The sequence below is a fragment of the Ctenocephalides felis genome, unplaced genomic scaffold (assembly GCF_003426905.1).
Source record: "Ctenocephalides felis isolate EL2017-DRISC unplaced genomic scaffold, ASM342690v1 CF-g0.4_SCAFFOLD_01886, whole genome shotgun sequence".
NCBI lineage: Eukaryota > Metazoa > Arthropoda > Insecta > Siphonaptera > Pulicidae > Ctenocephalides > Ctenocephalides felis.
Window position 1 is genome coordinate 156000586 of NW_020538040.1, and position 19564 is coordinate 156020149.

Genomic DNA, 19564 nt, shown 5'->3' on the forward strand with positions numbered 1-19564 from the left:
CAGTGATCAAATTTATCATTTTACGCAGTCAAATACTGAGAAATTCAACTATTCCTATCATTTTTCCGCAAGCGTCAATGCTATGTTTCAAGCTTATTTTAAAAGAAGTATGAAGTAAAGTATCTGAAAAAGGACCAGATGACAAATTTTTGAAAAACAGCAAAAAATTCATTTCCACAATGAGGAATTAGCTAGGTTTTACTGAAGATAGTCAGATAGTTGTTTTTTTATATGTGTTATTTGTTGTGGCATAATTGGTATGGTTTTCACAATATAATTGCTCAAAGTCAAGTTGAATCTTTACGCCCAGCCTTACCCTAAATATCTGGACCCTACCATTTAAATTACAATCCTATAATTCAAATGTTTTGTAGTACAAAGTATGTTATGTTTAGGAAAATGTTATATATCAAACTTTCTGTAAGTAATTCTAAAATAAAGTCATAATTATATGAGCAATACGTCAAATTTAACACCAATGTATATAGGTGTTTATATGAAATTCCCAGTGATTAAATTTATAATTTTACGCAGTCAAATACTGAGAAATTCAACTATTCCTGTTATTTTTCAGCAAGCGTCAATGCTATGTTTCAATTTTTTTTTAAAGAAGTATGAAGTAAAGTATCTGAGGCACGCCTGTACAAGGGCAGGTCAGTCAGGCGATCAGTCTCAGAGGACGGCCGGCGCGGACACCGCCGTACTGGGAACTTCACCCAGCCGGTAGCAGCTAGCACGAGAGCGCCATCGTAAATAATAATGAATCGCGTGCGGCTCATTCGCGATAATGCGCGGTGCAGCTGTTTGCCGTGCTGAGCATAAATTAGTGTTCTATATAATTATGATCTACCTGATTGCAAAATGACCAGACCGTAATCACACTAGAAACGATGGCCGGTTTAGAATGATTAGCGCTTAACCAAGCCTCGCATGCTTGATAATTAGAAATAGTTATTTTTAAAACTAGCTATAATCATTATGTATAAAATTCAGTTCGTTATTTCATATGATAGGTTACTAATTATTTAGGTAAACGATGAACTACTGTTTGAATAATGAATATTAAACACCAGGCGGTAATAATGTTTACTTAAGTGTGTTAAAAGTATTCATCCATGTTTTTGCATTAAAGTTCGAAAGCTATCATAGTTCCAAGAATCCATGTTATTTTTCTCAGAGTATATTATTTTTTTATGTTTAGGTTTTTATTTTTCAATAGAATTTCAGACGATATTAAAATATTTTTTGTCTTCATATAAACCGCCCTGCATAATATAGTTAAAGCTGCTGTCCCGCAGGCCGACGCAGTAAACAGAAGTGTGCAGATCCGCCATTTTTGACAGGTAATATAAAATTGATCTATCATAAAATTTCGGTTTATTATTGTCGACAAATTTTAAATATTATATATCTTATTTTATTTCAAATTTATCAATAACTGATAATGAATTGTATAAATAGTTATCATGAATAATGTAAAAAATGTACACCTGGGGTTAGTTGAAACAAAACCATAGGGCTAGTTGGATGGAATGTATAAATCGTAAGATGTGAGCACATATAAATTGTGTTACAGGTGGCACTATGTCTTTAATTTGTATTATGATAATAATTGTAGTTTACGTTAATTTATGATAAAACTTTATATTACACATATTTACATTATATATTTTATTTATGTTTGTTATAGTTTGCGTTAATTTATGAAATGAATTACATAGAAACAAGTCAATATTCATAAAAATAAGTAAAGAATAAATTCGAGGTATTACTGCTCGGTAGATATTACAACTGGCCCCAAACACGGGATAAGTTGTAACACTTTTTCTAGAAAATAATAAACAATAGTTATGGAGTACAAGTACAAGTGGAATACAATTTTACTAATCTATTAGATGTTTATTAGTAAATGTTAATGCAATTATTAGAGTAGAAAACCAAAATGTGACGGTATATTAATCTAGTCTAGCAAACTCCGCGTAGTTAATGACCATGTTCGCCTTCTGTTGCACGAGCTTTAGCATGAGAACCGCGGCATGATTGTTTATGCAACCGGCATGCATGAAGTTGTACCTACTGCGACTTGTCGGCATGTTTTTTTCGCTAATTACGCTATTATTAATATTGCACGTACAAAAGATTCGCTCTACGTATCGCGACTCTGAAAGCTTTACCTTTTTTAATAAGATCTCCGAGCGACCGTTGTTATCAACCTTGGACGGACTTGTTTCGTATTCTGCTACTGTTGAATAAAAAAAATCCACGTATCGAAACCTTGAGCCGCCAGTGTGTGGGTATTCGCATTTGTACCTCGCATCGACGTTTTCCTTCGTCGTAATGAACACTAGCATGTTCCTACCGGTTTTAATAGAAATATGATACTTAAAGATCTATTCCTTTAAAACGCCGAGGTCATTATTCATTCAGAAAAGCAATGAACGACGACGATTTTTTTATTTTCTTTCGTTTTAATTAAGAACACACGCGTCACGGGACCATTCGGAAAAATACTTTTCACGATTTTTTTATGCTAAATATTATTCATTTAGAAGAAAGTGTCGAGTCAGCGAAGAAGGGCGTTTTGGATTTATGATATTCGACTGTATAATTTACAACGATACGGCATTAATGTTAGACTTGGAGACGGAAGTAGGATTTTAAGGTATTTAAATTTATAGCCAAATACGGTATTGAGTTGTTTTTTAAGCTCAATGTGTACATCTTAATCATCACTTGTGTATTCGATGCGAGATACCAGACAAAAATAAGTAATGAATGGAAGAATATTAATTAATTCACATTAAAAGTGTGTGAGTAGAATATTTAGTTATTCAATTTGGCAGCTGATTCTAATTAGTTTCATCTTCTGTTTGAACCACGGTCAAAAAATGTGATCTCCAAACTGAAGGCCACGAGCAAAATCCAGCCCGATGATGGCATCTATTCTGCCCTTAATTATTGTTAATCTATGATATAGTGGAGCTAGGAGCATATTGTAACAGTTTTTTTAAATAGATATATCTTGGGATCCATGGATTCATTTTCTACGAAATCAAGATGGATGCAGCAATTGTAACAATTTCCATATCAAATGAAGTAAAAATAATGGAGTACAATTTCCACGAATTTCTAGAAAAAGTACCGTATTGTTCCAATCAACCTCAGGTGTGATTTTTTTACATTGTTCAATTGTAACACATTATTAAAGATTGATAAATTTGGAACGAAATAAGATGTATAAAATTTTAAATCAGTCAATATGATGAAGAACAACGAGATCAAACAGTTTAGCCAGTAAATGGATTTTTCTAAAATAAATTATATTGCATTATACCATTATCAAATACTTATTTATCTATATATTTATATATTTATTTATATATTTTTTTAAGAAATTTCAATATCTCTCTATTTTTTAATAATATTGCCAATACTAATCGATTGCTCACCTAGGTTTGTGAATAATGGCAATATTATTAAAATGATTAGGCTATACATACTTCAGAAATGATAAAAATTGAACCAAAATGGTAGAATTGTCACTGAATGTATTTGGCCAACAAATTACGAAAAAGTTCGGTCAATTAAATTGCACGTTCCTGTGCACATCCCATACGACAGTCATCGTGTACTTGAAATCGTAATGGTTATTTATCGGAAATAAGCATTGAAATTTATTATTAAAGCAATTAAACGATTCTCACTTAATTGAGCTATGAATATTTTAAATGCAATTGCGGCTTAAGAAAACGTATAAAGACATCGTAGTTAAATTTTATATTATAGCATGATTGTAGATAAATAATCAATTTTATAACGCAGGTGCTTATATGGCGGGTAAATTTGACTAGAAGTTAAAATATTTGTTTTAACATTAATTTATTTTAAATTATTATGTTGCTGTATCATGATATAATATTTATTTATATAATATTCTGAACCTAAAGAATCATAATACTAAAACTTGGATACTTTTGAATATATATAAAAAAAGATTGTCAGCTCTGAGGATCTCAAGTTTATGAATTCAGAGCTTTCAAGTCACAGCGTTTGGTTTGCAATGTAAGTTTACAATTTACACTCATAAGTTTAGTATTTTTTGCTTCAATACTTATAATACCATATTGAAGTTTAAATTTAGAAAAGATTCTTATATTATTAAAGAAATTAAGCGTCAGCAAATCAGCACACCTCTAAACATATTGCGCAAGATTTTTAGAAAAATAAATAAATTCTATCCAATAATTGAAAAAGTTATGGCAAATATAAATCTCGAATATGATGCAGTATTATATAAGAATTATGTAATACTATTTCTTAGTATACTTAATTAATGAAACACTTACTATGCGAGTTCTTTAATTACGATGACATTGTAGCAAACCTATATAGCAAGTATTAGCCAATAATTCATTGCTATCAATCAATAACATGATATATAACACATAAATTTACATAGTTTATTAATGTTAATTCTGTATACGTAATAAAGACATAAATAATAAAAACTTTTCTGCCAAGATTTATATTAATAACTGACATGGGACAGGTTGAAATATTTAGCTTGTTTATTATTAGCTCGTGACAAATTACGAGATACATGCATACCTATGTACAGGGTAGCCTAGAACTCAAAATTTCACAATTATGATGAAACTTGTCCACATATTTTAGTTCATTTTTTCTAAAGACACGCTTTTCAAAGTTGACCAATTTTGGAAATTTTAAATTCATAAATGAACAAAAAGTTTTCATTCTTGAAAACTTAAGAAAATTCTATCATTACTGTGTGTCTTCACTGTGATTTTGTAAAATGCTGTTTACAGTTGCGATTCCAAAATTTAAATGAATAAAAGTAATAATTATTAATCACAATAACCGAAAAATGGTCACAATTTTACCGAAGACCTGGTTGCCCGTTTTGGCTTGGGGTTGAGATCTTGGACCCCCTGTATATCCATACATACATACATACATATATACATATACATATATATGATATATATATATATATATATATATATATATATATATATATATAAATGAGCGTTGCATGAGACTAATAATATTAATTTGATTTATTATCTGGATTTTATTTTTTACCTAGAATTGTTATTTTTAATTATATAAATAAAAGTAATTTAGTCAAATAGTCAAGTATCATCGACTATATCAGTTAAAAAAAGTTGATATCTACTAAAATATCCCAAATATGATAATAAAGGATTAATCGATTTTTTATAACAAGAAATTGTTAAGCTTGATGTAATATACAATTCACAGAAAACTATTTTGTAAAATAATATTACAACAAAAACATGCCTGTACTTTAGTAAAACAATGTATTTATGATCAGTAATCAGTAAGTTAATTAGCACATTACTGATTTTATTATTCTAAGTTTCATGAATCAGACCACATTTCTGAATCTAAATATATGAAAGAAAATCGATTCTAATAAAAGTAATTAAACATTTTAATGGTTTGATTGATGTTTCAACGGTTTCAACAGCTTTAATGAAAAATAATCTAATAAGAATATTAATCTCACCACGTTGTACTATTAATATACTATAAAAATTCGCAGACCGTCAGCTCCCTCAATTTATAAAGTGAATTACTCAATACCGAAACTTATTACATATTCATATCTTCTTATTATATTGCGGGTGATTGAAGTCAAGACTTATAAATATTTCGTCGGTGTGCGTTTCAATCTCGTGTACGTGTGTTAAAGTACGTGAGTTTCGCTTAAAGTGTATACATAAGTATATACATCCCCAAATTTCAATGAAATTAAACTTTCCGACTGGAAGACCGCATTGCAAATAGGGGAAGACTTAGCGGATTTCTGCAAGGGTGTACTCGCCCCCGTGGAGAGATGGCGGATCGCCGTCCACCCACTCAATATTAGGGCAACCCATCGAAGTAGGAGGAACTGGGGCTGAAGTTATATAATACATTGCATAAAAACCATCATCCGGACGGAAGCAGGGGTGGTATGACATCTCGTTACGTTATTCCAAACAATTTGGTATGCCTATTGGATTTGTTTGTTTATTCAAAGTGAACCGTGGACAAGATATTGATGAATCCAGTGTTAACACAGATAACAAAGCGTATATACAAACTAGTAACTTTTTTATTATACTTAAAAATTATTTCGTATAAGTTCGAATAAAATTATTTACATTACAACAGTAGTTCAATTATTAAGAAAACTAGATGATAATTTATTATTTTGATAACATACCATTCAGAGAGCACATTCAAATATACTTTGAAACATCGTAAACTGATGTTTAAAATTTAGCGCAGATTTAAATATCAAATCTGCAAAGTTATAAAGAAAAAAAGTTCAAAATATAAAGAAATTATTACCATTAGAAGACTGGGAAGGAAGTGACCGCAAAAGTTCACCAAATAAAATGCCATACGATACCTTTTCAAATAAATTTCTCAATAGAAGAATTTCTAATGGGCATGTATTTGATAGCAGAAATCACATCGAACTGAAGGTTCAGATGGATTATGATAAATAACTGACATAAAATACATTTTGAAAGGGTATTAAAAATCATTGCCGTTAATACAGAATTATTAAAAACACCAAACAAGTCATATATATTCATAATATCCGAATATCCGAATATCTGAATATCTGAATATCTGAATATCTGAATATCTGAATATCTGAATATCTGAATATCTGAATATCTGAATATCTGAATATCTGAATATCTGAACATCTGAATATCTGAATATCTGAATATCGGAATATCGGAATGTCGGAATATCGGAATGTCGGAATATCGGAATATCTGAATATCTGAATATCTGAATATCGGAATATCTGAATATCCGAATATCCGAATATCCGAATATCTGAATATCTGAATATCCGAATATCTGAATATCTGAATATCTGAATGACATTATATAAATATAATATCTAAATGTTATAACTGAAAATTTATAATTTGGGTCGAAAATTAATATATATATATATATATATATATATATATATATATATATATATATTTGTACATCCCTGCAAAATCGACTTATTGTTATAGCCATTCCCGAAAGGACTTATTCTAATGAAATTGCTGAAACGCTGGCACAACTCTTTCGGAATATTGGCCGATGATATGTCAGCATGCAAACACACGCTTATTGTGTGTGTGTGTATTAACCACAAATATTTTGCGTATTAATCGATCTTACAGCATGTCCTTAATGCAAAATATTATATATTGACAAGTACAAATTTTAATTGACGAACATAATGCAACCGTAACGTAACGAAAGTAATAACTTGAACTTAAATAATAATTTTCATATAAAATTAGAAAAAACATGTGATATATAAAAATCGCGTATTTTAATTAAATATATATTTAAGATACATATATATTTAATAGACAAAAAATACATCGCATGCAGAGATCCCAGTACCGTACTTGTCATAAAGTTTCTGGCAGTTTAAATTCCAAGCTATTTAGATATTTGAGTCGAGGGAAAATCGATCCTACATTTAACCCTTTTTGTTCGTATTTTATTACAAAATATTTTGCGGATGGACTAACGAGCAGTTTGTAGTCCTTAATCTGTCTCTAAAGTTTTAATCAAATTTGTAATAATTAACCTCTTTCATTGTAATTGACGACAACTAATATTTTTAATATTCAAAATAATTGCACATATTAAAGATTGTTGGTTTTTAGCATATAAATTGAGAATGAGAAATGCAGCCAAATGTACCAAATTGATGAAAATCGTGTTAAAAATCGATAGCCGTCCTTCGTTTGAGTATTATAAAAATATTAACATCGATACATGTAAAAACAATTCATACACAACGAATAATTATTTGTATTAAGTTATTTGATCCTGGTAAAATTTTTGTTTTACTAAATTGAATATAAAAATTATTATTAATAAAGTGATTAATTTCAGTCAGAAACTGATAAATCACTCAAAAGATTCTGTTAAAATTTTTTGTTTGAATTATTATTGCAAATAGTTTTTTATCAAAATTCTAATAATAATAATAATATAAGTATAACCCTAAACCGGTTAAAACCGTTTTTGTTTGAAAAAGTACTATTCAAAAACCGGTTTTCTAAAATGTTGGTTTTTGTATAAACCCTAGTATATATATGTTAAATATGTGTGTCTAATTATTATATTTTAATAAATAGCTAAAATGTACCGAAATCCACACGATCAATATTAGTTTTTATATATTTTATTCAATTCTGTCACATAATAAACCTCGGATTGTGTGACAAATGCAACATTAATCGATAAAAGCCAACAAAGTAAACAATTTGCATATTTCTCATCTCTAGTCCTTTTGTTGGAATTTCTTTTATAAGAATTATCTTTTATTATACACATATAGTTAACAGATTGCTTTCAAAATCGTAGCCTTTGACAAAATAAAAAAAAGAAACATGCAACAATACTAAAATAATATACATTCTTCGGGTCTTTCTTATAAAACATTAGATACATATCTCATAATGGAGTAAAATCTAATTTTTTTTTCTATGTCAACTTACAATTTTTGTATGTGCCCATATAACAATAGTTTATAGGATATTGTTGTATCATGATTTTTATTTAAAAAAAAAATAAAAAAAATTTCTCATATAATATACAATATAATATACAGAATGTTTTCAGACTGTAATGACAATTGTGAGTTTACAAATTAAAATATATAATATTGTAAAACTCATTTTTTGATTTCCTTAAAATAGCAATCATATAATTTATATGTATATATTATATGTAAATATATGAATATAACATCATGCTATATACAATACTATCCCCGGTTGCGTGGTATGGCGTCCATTGCAAACAAGTTTGTCCAGTTCGAAGATATTTCGATGAAAGCTTTTGAATGCACGTGTGTATGCACCTTCGTCTCTATATGAGTGCGTGTATTGCACCATCGGAACTTGAATTATATATGTATGCGACGCATGAGAAGCCGCCTGACATTTTTTTGTATTTTTTTTTTGAATTACAAACCGAAGATCACAATCGTCGCGTATTATAACGTCAGAAGTTTTGTCCCACCCAAATCACCGACATGAATACAGATACCGTAAGAATGGACCTATATGATATATATATATATATATATATATATATATATATGTTGTGTATAAATATTACAACTTGATCTAAAGTCTAACAATGAGTTAAATTTCCTACTACCCTTTGTCAGTTCGTATTGGTAGCTTCTGTCTCAATTAACCAGTTGACTGTGATTGACAAATATACTCGTCATAAAGAAATGACAAAATTTTGTGCATTGACAAGTATATTCATCATGCGTATAAAATAGTGACTATTTACTACTAATAAAAATTGATAAATTTCATGATAAATATAACACTGTATATCCCCTTGATCTAATATTTTGTTAAAAATAATCATCAGCTAAGTTGGAATAACTTTTTCATTAATTTATCTCTTGTAAAATTACTGTTTTTAACTAAATTTACTTTTTTATTTAATATTTTTTTATTGTTTGCGCATTTGCCAGGTTAGTTGATCCTTGCATTGATCCTTGAAAATTATATTGCGGTCTCGAAAACTAAACAACAGTGCTTACAACCAAAAAAATAACAATAAAAAAAATACTTTTGTTATGAATTTTCAAAATTGCCGTTTATCTCCTGACAGCGACGTTGTAAGAATCAAGGTGAAAGCTTGTTCTTTTTCAATATCAAATATTGTTGTCAAAAAATTAACTAACTTTACTTGTTTTTGAAATATCTGATAAAGAATTTTACCCACAGACCTTTAAGCCCTTATATTTTTCATCCGATTTCAGCGCAACTTACTCTATGATTGACGAATATACTCGTCATAAGCTCGAATCAAACGACACAAAACTGTGGGCACCGTTTGCATAATAGTCGCAATAACAGCTATTTTTGGTAGAAGTACTTTTGTTATAAACTCTACATTTTTAAACAAATAATGCCATGATATAAACATATAAACACGCCACAAACAAATTTGTACTTCAAAAGTTATTCCATTAACATATTCGTTTTCGCATTCGTTAGCGCAATGGAATTTATTTTTGTGTGATGAGAAAATTCCTGAATTTCAATTACGTTTCGAAGCGATCGACATGTCCGATCGAATTCGTCGAATTGGGTTGTCAAAGCAGACACGCTTTCCACAGATATTTGTGATAAAATCTAAAAAATAAATCAACATTTTTTAGATGTCTAAATTTCTGGTGAGATTTTTCTATCTATGAAAATATTTTGGTTACAAGTTAAGATTTCGCATGTAATTTATTATTGTTATACAAAAGAAAGTTTGTGTCAACTTGTACCTGCGGTTCTCAAGAATAGCGAAGAAAACTTTTTATAACTTTTCAAAATCATTTTTTTCTGAACGAGCCTAAATCACGCGCTCTGAAGGGGCGATTCGGACGCTTTAGCGAATGCGCAGCGAGATGGAATGCCGTGTCAGTAACAGATTTTGTTACTTTTGTTGTATCGAACTAATTTTCCTAATGTATTAATAAGAATAATATAAGTATTTGTCACGCATCGATGAACAGAAAATAATCAAATTGTGAAAAAGTTCAATCAAAATGTTTTCAAAATATCTTTACATTTGATACAAGGAAGCCGAAAAGTACAATACACAATAAAATGATATATATTAAGAAGATTCTTGCATTTATTTATTCTCTAGATAACATTCAATTGTATCGAATTATAATACTTTACGTTTTAGTACCTTTTGACTATTTCGGCATATACTACCAAATCGTAAAGGTGCAAGCTTGGAAATATCATTCACTATTATTAGCACCATTCAATCTTATTATTAGAAGCAGTTTAAATAGTTTTACTTATTCGAAATTTACCGTTTTCTTCTATTAGAAGAAATAAAAATACAGATTGTATATTTTCAGGATGTCCCAGAACTCAACGCCAAGCCGACACAGAATGACAGTATGTTGTCAACTATCATTTAAAAAAATTATGAGCTCTTAAGTGCCTACGGCCTACTGTGATAATTTTTAGATCGAACACCTTAAAATATTATAAACCTATGAAAAGTGGTTTAATTATAAACATTAAGTAAAGTTTTGAAAAATAGACCGCGCACAATACGTACGCCTACAGTGTTCCATCAATATGTTTTGATAGCTCTATCAGTTTATGCGCTTGCTCATACTTTTTGCGTTCGGATTCATAGATAAGAGAGTTAAAAATGATCGGGTTAAAAGTCTGTCAGAATAAGTAAAAACCGATCTCATCACTGCCGTTATCACTGTCGTTCTAACCGCTTACCTACGACCAAGCCCCAAATGTGAAATTTCAAATTTATTTTTGACTTCGAATTACCCTAATCATAAGCCAGAAACCCAAACTGTAAATTGTCACTCGAAATCCAACTCATAATTTTTATTCAGTCCCTTACCTCCTCTACGACCGCAAGTTCATTATAATAAATATGTCATCTCGCATCAGGAGAGGATCATCTCGTGATCTAAACAAAGATGAAATAAATTCATCTACTGACTTAAGCATCCAATTACGAATGTAATGTAAAAATATATTATCTACCTTTTTTATATTACCGGCATATACGTGTACACGAAGACTTTAGATTACGGTACGGAATACACTTCGTTGCCTGTTAGCTTCTTAATCAAGAATTCAATTCTAAAACTAATTTACGAGCAAAGTTTGCCCGTACTACAAGCCGAACACATTTCCATGTACGACGGACTGTGGCATAACACGAGACGTCGAAAGAAATTGTTCAAAGTTCTAAGGAACGCCTGAACCGTCATAAGCTGGGAAACAGAACTCCAGCTTAACGCGATCGATGATAATGGTTTCTCAGAATGAGAAATATTTTTCATAGATATTTTTCAATTCATGACTGTTTATATCAACCGGTAGAAGACAGAGTAATTATTAACACATATTCAAAACATACTATATTTCACATTTTTATTATGGCAGAAAGTCCAATTTGACTTTCAATAATTATACTGTCTAAACCAAATAAACTATATTACAACACATAACTCTTGTCAAACAACCAACTCTTAAACTATGTTCAGTAAAATTACCACTTAATTCCTAATTATAAAAATACGTTTTTTTAATATTTTTCTAAAATTAGTTATATATTCCTTTTCATCCCATAGACGGGGTAAAATAGGATTGTCAAGCGCCAAACAGATGCAATGTTTTATTTTTAATTTAAAGGGATTTTACGAAATAATAGCTACATTACCAATACCATACCATAGGCACATTTTTTTTACAAAGATTATGAAAATTGTTGCTTTAAAATATACGTCTGTGCACTGAATGATGCTTTTCTTTCAAATTGTACAAAGTTTCCAATAAATAGCCAATAGGTTTCATGTAAATAGCTAAGTTTCTAAACCAGAGAAGCCAATAAAAAAACAATAGGGGTCAAATGGTTTTCTGTTAAGCAATAATATAATTGGACTTTTAGTCTCAAGAAGAACTTTCGGTGACGCATAAAAATATTTAGTATTTGACATAAAATTGTGTCAAAGTGTCTTCCGAAACTGTGGAATTATGGTAAAAAGAATGAGTTAACTTTTCATTTCTTTGTTGGCATGTTTTATTAAAGAAATTCTTCTTCTGTTTCCCAAAGACATTTATGACTCAGCCAGTATAAAGAATTATATTTAGGTATTACGAATTTAACTTAATCTTACAATACACAAATAAATAAATGAGTAAATACTGTTCTGGCGTGTCTTGAGTAATTACGCGCCTTGCATTACGTTCGTGAATATTGTTGACTGAATTTACGGGAAATCGTATTTCATTCTGGTACAAGCAAACTCTCCCGATTTAGATCGATGCGCGCGCAATTACAACATAGCAACTAATTTGAATTTCAATGATTTTCGCATGAAAACATTGGCGAATAAATTGTTTTCGAATTGATTGAAGTCTATAGTGATTGAAGGATTGATGTTTACTGCTTTAAGCAACGGTGATGAGAACATATTCTCAACAGATAAACTAGACATTTTTTTCATTATTATTTTTACAAGGTTGGAAACATAGTAATGATGGGCGATTAAACCGTTCCAATAACGAAACAATTATATATAAATAATAAATATATAGGGTAGGGCAAAGTACAAAGGTCCAATTTGACTTTGAAAACCAAACCAATTATACCACACAAATAACACATATCAAACAAACAACTATCTGACTATGTTCTTAAAACATCCAGCTATTTTATCATTGTATAAATTTGTTATTTTGTTGTGTTACAAAAAATTGTCACCTAGTCCTTTTTACCCCATAGATGAGTTAAAATGGGACAGCCAGGAGGCAATAACTTATTTTTAATTTTAAAGGGATTTTATGAAATAATAGCTAAATTATTCAGCCCATGCAAAATATAAATTTCATGGGCAATGCAGAGATAACACTTGATTTATAATTTGTCAGAATTATTCATCAGCAGAGTTGGAATAATTATTTATTCAACTTATCATTTGTAAAATTGCGTTTTTAACTTATTTTACTATTTTATTTACTATTTCTTATTGTTTGCATCATCCAAATCTTTGCTAGGGTAAAGATTCAGTTGGTCCCTTTTGCCGCACCTACATGCAAGATTTTATAGAAGTTATATAAAAAAATTGTTGAATCTAACTTACAAATAACAATACATCTTATAAAACAAATAAGTAACGTTTGTCATGGATTTTCAAACATTGCCGTTTATATCCCGATAGCAACGTCGTTAGAATCAAGTTTATGGCTCGTTATACATCTTTTTCCCTTTACTTTCAAATATTGTTGTTAAAAAAATTCTTAACTTTACTTGTTTTTGATATATCAATGATGGACTTTTTTACCCGCAATTTCGGATGATCATTTAAAAGATTTTTGCTGCAAAATTTGCAATACTTGCAGTATTTGTTAATAAGATTAATATAAATTAAAAACAAGTGTTCATTCAACCGCGATTCATTTTTGTAAAATGTTCTTACAACTTTTGACTAAATACAACTTTTACAAACTACTTAATTAACAATAAATAATTTTACAATGTTATTTTTAGTATTTGCTAAATAATACATTTTTTAATTTATTGATAATTTTGTTCTTCGTATACATATTTCAAAGATCAATAAACATTTAATCAATAAAAGAGCCCATAAAAATACTATTGACCATTTAAAAATTATCATTGAATATTAATAAGAATAGATATTAATTTATTAATAATTATCGTCTCTAAAGCGCTAGTATTTATGTATATAAATAAATAAGATTTCTATGAAACAACTCAATTACATAACATTTTAAAGAGATGTTGTGGTTTCCGACATTATCTGAACGTTTACGACGCGATAAACTGATACTACGATTTTTTATGTCACGAAATCAATATGATTTATGTTCAGTTGTGGTATTTACAATTTGAAGTTGATTCAGTGGATTTTAAAATATGTAATTAAAAGTTTAAAATAGCCAACGTGAATTATTTTGAGGTAGAGCATGGTAAACATTAAAATTTTAATATCGGACCTGCATGGTATAAAAGATAGTAATGACTAATTCTATACGGGTCAGTATAATTAAAGCAATCATTTTGAAATTGTATAATATAGATTGGAGGCTCTCTACATGTGTTCCTCAAATGGTTATCTAGAATAATCCATACGTATATAATTTGTTTAAATAAAAAAATACCCTCGTGTTATTTTCATGCAAAGAATTTTGCAGTGTATATATAAGTGTGTTAAGTAGAATTTGTAAAATTAAATTTTGAATATAAAGAACAGGAAAAACCATTGTATACTGCAATTTTATTGAATACATGTAACCATTGTATTACACAAAATCCTTTTTAAAATATACTACATTTGTTTAACAATACGAATTTTATCACAACACTTTGAATACAACGATTTTGAACGATATAAATTTTCGAACATAAGAAAACAATATTCTACAAAGCTAAAAACGCACTACTTTAAAAATAGTTTTTTACAGATTATTTATAAAAAAGTAATTCTAACTAAAACACCTTAAAATTATTAACATGCACACTTAATTAGCATCAATTGAATCAAGATTTCTATAAAGTATTTGAAAAATCTCGTGCTAAAAAAATTTACGACGTTATAAAAATTTTATGTGCCACTTGAAGATTTATGAGAATACTACCGACATTATTATCTTGATATGTATCTATTTATCAATAAACATCTGGTGTAATTGTCAAGTTATGTATATCTAATGTGAAAGCATGATTATAATAATTGCATGGCAAATTAATTAAGTTTTGTTTGTTTTTGGTGAAAAATTGGCCTTGAAAGCTTTTATGTATATAGGAAAGAAAAGATTCTGCACGAAAGCAATGGGGTAAAGTGGAGCTTGAACGTCCGCGGGTAAAAAGGACCACCGCCGGTATCTCAAAAACAAGTGAAGTTCGGAATTTTTTAATAACAATATTTGAAAGTAGAGGGAAAAACTGTATAACCAGCCACCGCCTAGATTCTTACAACGTCGCTATCAGGAGAAAAACGTCAATGTTTGAAAATCCACAATAAAGGTATTTCACTGAACAAAGTCAGATAGTTGTTTATTTAATATGTGTTATTTGTTGTGAAATAATTGGTTTCGTTTTCACAATATAATTGCTCAAAAACAAATTGGATCTTTGTATCCCCCTTCCTTACATGATATTTTAAAAATATGAATTTTCTGTTATGTCCAACAAAACTTTGTTGTCGTTATGTGTTTTAATCATACATACTTTAATGTAATAAAATATGCGATTTAAACAATAAACATCAATGAGCTCAGAGATGGTCGGATTATGAATGGAATCTTGAACCGTAGCAAAAGACATATCGCAAAATTTTCCTGTTTATTTTTTATTTATCCACGATGTGATTTTATAGCACGCTTATAATTGGATGAAATGTGTCGCGGTTTTGTTCGACGATTGCAACATTGTTGCATGTCAAAGTTTTACGAATGTCGAAGAAATCGCAATTTGTTTCAATTATTTTCAATTGCCGCTAAGAAGACAACATCGTTAATTGCCGTCCGAGATTCATAAGATGTGCATATAAATCTCACAATTCTTCAAACACATTAATTCAATGTGATTTACAACATGAACGCATCAAACGCGCACAATAGTTTCTACGCGTTCATCGGGAAGGCGAATAAAATTATTTATTATCTTGTAGCGGTTGTTATTACTATATATGATTTGTAATGAATTATTTCTATTATTTGATCGTAAAAATCGAGTGAAAGAATCATTAGAAAATACATGATAAATCTAAGGTTTATTCAAATGCTTTACTTTTATTAAATTTTTATAGAAATGTGGAATGACCGAATAAATAAAAAATGCTCTACTAATGTATAAATAATCGGCCTTTGGATAATAAAGCAATAAATTATTTTTAATAAACTTAAAACAGGTTTTTTTCAAGTACCATAAAACTGACTATGGCAAAACTATAAAAAGGGGTATAATTATATTTTATGCAACCTTATATAATTTGATTATAACCTACAATAATATTTAAAAAAAATAAACAGCCATAGTAAGAGCGCTGTGCTATATCTTTGCTAAAAAATAATACTAAAAACTAAAAATATGCATTGTTTGCCTATAGATATAAATCTCTATAAATGAAATTTCTTCGATACATCCAATAAGAATCAGAATTTCTAATGAGATTCCTATTCGTATACAATATACCAAACAAGTCTGGATAGTATTTAATATATTAGTTAAAATATAAAATTATTAGAGCGGTATTACTTTTGCAACAAAAAAAATAATTTTATCAAAAACTTTCGATTTTAACTACAAAAGCTTTTAGCATTGTGGTTTCTTCATAGATCACAGTGATATTTGTTATAATAATGAATACAATATTGTGATTATATATGATTTTCTCTAAAACATAAAGATAAAATATGAAATAATTACAGCGGCATTACTTTTTAAGCAACTAAAAATATAATTCGATCCAAAACTTTCGATTTTAACGACAAAAGCTTTCAGCTGTACCATTATTTCATAGATAGCAGTGATATTGGTAAAATATTGTTATCATAATGAATAGAATTTTGTGATTATCTATGAGTTTTTCTAAAACATATATATAAAGATAAAATAATTAAAGCAGCATTACTTTTCACGCAAAAGATATAAGTCGATCTAAAACTTTCGATTTTAACGACAAAAGCTTTCAGCTGTACCATTCTTTCATAGATAGCAGTGATATTGGTAAAATATTGTTATAATAGTGAATACAATTTTGAAATGATTTATAATTCTCTCTAATATATATATAGAGCAGCATTACTTTTTAAGCAAAAAATGTAAGCCGATCCAAAACTTTAGATTTTACCGACAACAGCTTTCAGCAGTGCCGTTTCTTCATAGATAGTAATTACACATCTAAAATCTTGTTACAATAATCAGTAAAATTTCTATAATTATAAACTAATGAGTAAACTATCTATGATTTTTTGCGAAACATTGGGAATTAAAACAACCAAATAATTAAATAAAATTATTGAAAACTAAGAAACACTTAATAATTAAATAAAATTATTGAAAACTAAGAAACACTTAATAATTATATCAACATTTCAATAATCAGAAAACAAATTGAAATATTAATTGGAAGAACTTAGGTATGCTACTAATATACTAAACAGAAGGTAGATAATATTTAATATATTGTATGAAAATATAAAATTTGTTAGCAATAAAAAATAAAATTGTATCTAAAACTTTCAATTGACAAGCTTTTAACGGTGCCGTTCCTTCATGGATAACTGTGATATTTGTAAAATCTTGTTATATTAATGAACACAACTTTGTAATTATCGGTAATTTTCTCTGAATCATAAAATCTACGAAGAAAATTATTCTAAACTTCTGTAATAACACTTTTTCCCACACGAGAATTTTTGATAACTTGCCCAATATATAACACCAAATAATCATATAAACATTACAAAAATAAATAAAAATCGAATCAAAAATAATAATTGACGGTATATTAGGTGTGCCAACTTCTAACTCTTCGACTAGAATTTAAATGCCATTTTAAGTAATTTATGTTACACGTGAATATTAAGAAGAGACTTTGTTGCATTTGAACATTTACCGGGATGCGAAACGCTCACCTACCCGATCATCTTGTGCCAGATACAATAAAAGTCACAATCAATTTATAGAACATACCTTAAGCGGCATGCTTAACAAACTGGATAAATATTAAAATCGGTTTGTTGTAGGACGAGCTAGGAAATCCGAATAAGAAAGGACATGTTACCTTCGTGTAAAAAGTATATAAACAACACGACGTTTGGCGCTATTCTATAAATTCGATAAATGGTATGGTAAATGTCACACTTTACTTTTTGTGCAGGTTGTATTGATTATAAATTATCTTTATTTTATATAAATTAAATTAAAGAGGTTTTTTTATTTCCTTGATAGTAATCAAGATACAATGCGCCTTATAAGCTATAGTTTAGATTTCACGGATTTCACCCTATAGAAGAAAGTCCATATTTTATTTGACGCCAGGATCTTTTCAGTCGTTTTAGAGAAGAAGAGTTGTTCTAAAATGATAAAATTGAAGAAGTAAAGTATTTAATTTAAATATTTCTTGATAAACTTCTTGTAGGTTAAACCCAAAAAAATATCTTGAGCAAGATATTTTCCCCATTTCTAAGTGTTTACAATTTTTACATTCTGAACCATTTTTTTTCTATGTCATGGCGGAAGTCTGTATAATGTCTCAATGGGCGCCCTTGACGACCCTTTTCTGCATTTTCTAGTAAAGAGACGTCGTAGGTGGTCACACATGCTCCATTTTCTATATGTTAATTTTTTTATACAAAAATAATATGTATATATTATATCTACCTCTGTAAGGCATCGAATAAAATAAAATTGATCGACTTGCTAATACATGTAACGCTTCTACAAAACAACTATTCAGAAGTAGTAATAAGATTAAAGTAATTCATGCAGCATCTTGTTCTTGTTCGACCGATTACATCTAATTTGAATATATATAGACTTTTATTCTTCACTGATTAACCATGGTTGAAAGAATATAGTCGTGTATGAAGTAATAATAACTATAATCGCCAATCGCAAATGATATCATATACAATCGGATTACGAAGAATCCGATATCACAAATGCCGATATCATGAAAGAAATTTATAGGCAGAATTCGCGAAAACGATACCAAACTCGTTTATAGAATTTGTCCGCGTTAGCGACATTATAAGTGTCCACCATTTTAAAAGCCGCTCATTAAATATTTGTTCATTAGAACCTGTTCAAATAAAACTATGTTAATGAAGAAAGCGTTTTTGGAATATTGAGGGATCAGATAATCGCATGGATGGCTTTGCGCTTGATTATGGACTCCCGATCTTGATACCGGTCGCGCGTTATCGAGCGCGGTCTTTTTGAATTTGCT

General features: G+C 29.1%; 1 protein-coding gene across 1 annotated transcript in view; it reads right to left on the bottom strand.

The window, feature by feature from the left end:
• Positions 1–5840: 5840 nt before the first annotated feature.
• Positions 5841–19564, bottom strand: part of LOC113376099 — a 189303-nt gene continuing 175579 nt past the window's right edge. The window contains exon 5 of the mRNA XM_026616026.1: positions 5841–5944. Within this exon, the coding sequence (XP_026471811.1) occupies positions 5841–5944 (104 nt within the window). The remainder of the gene's footprint in view (positions 5945–19564) is intronic.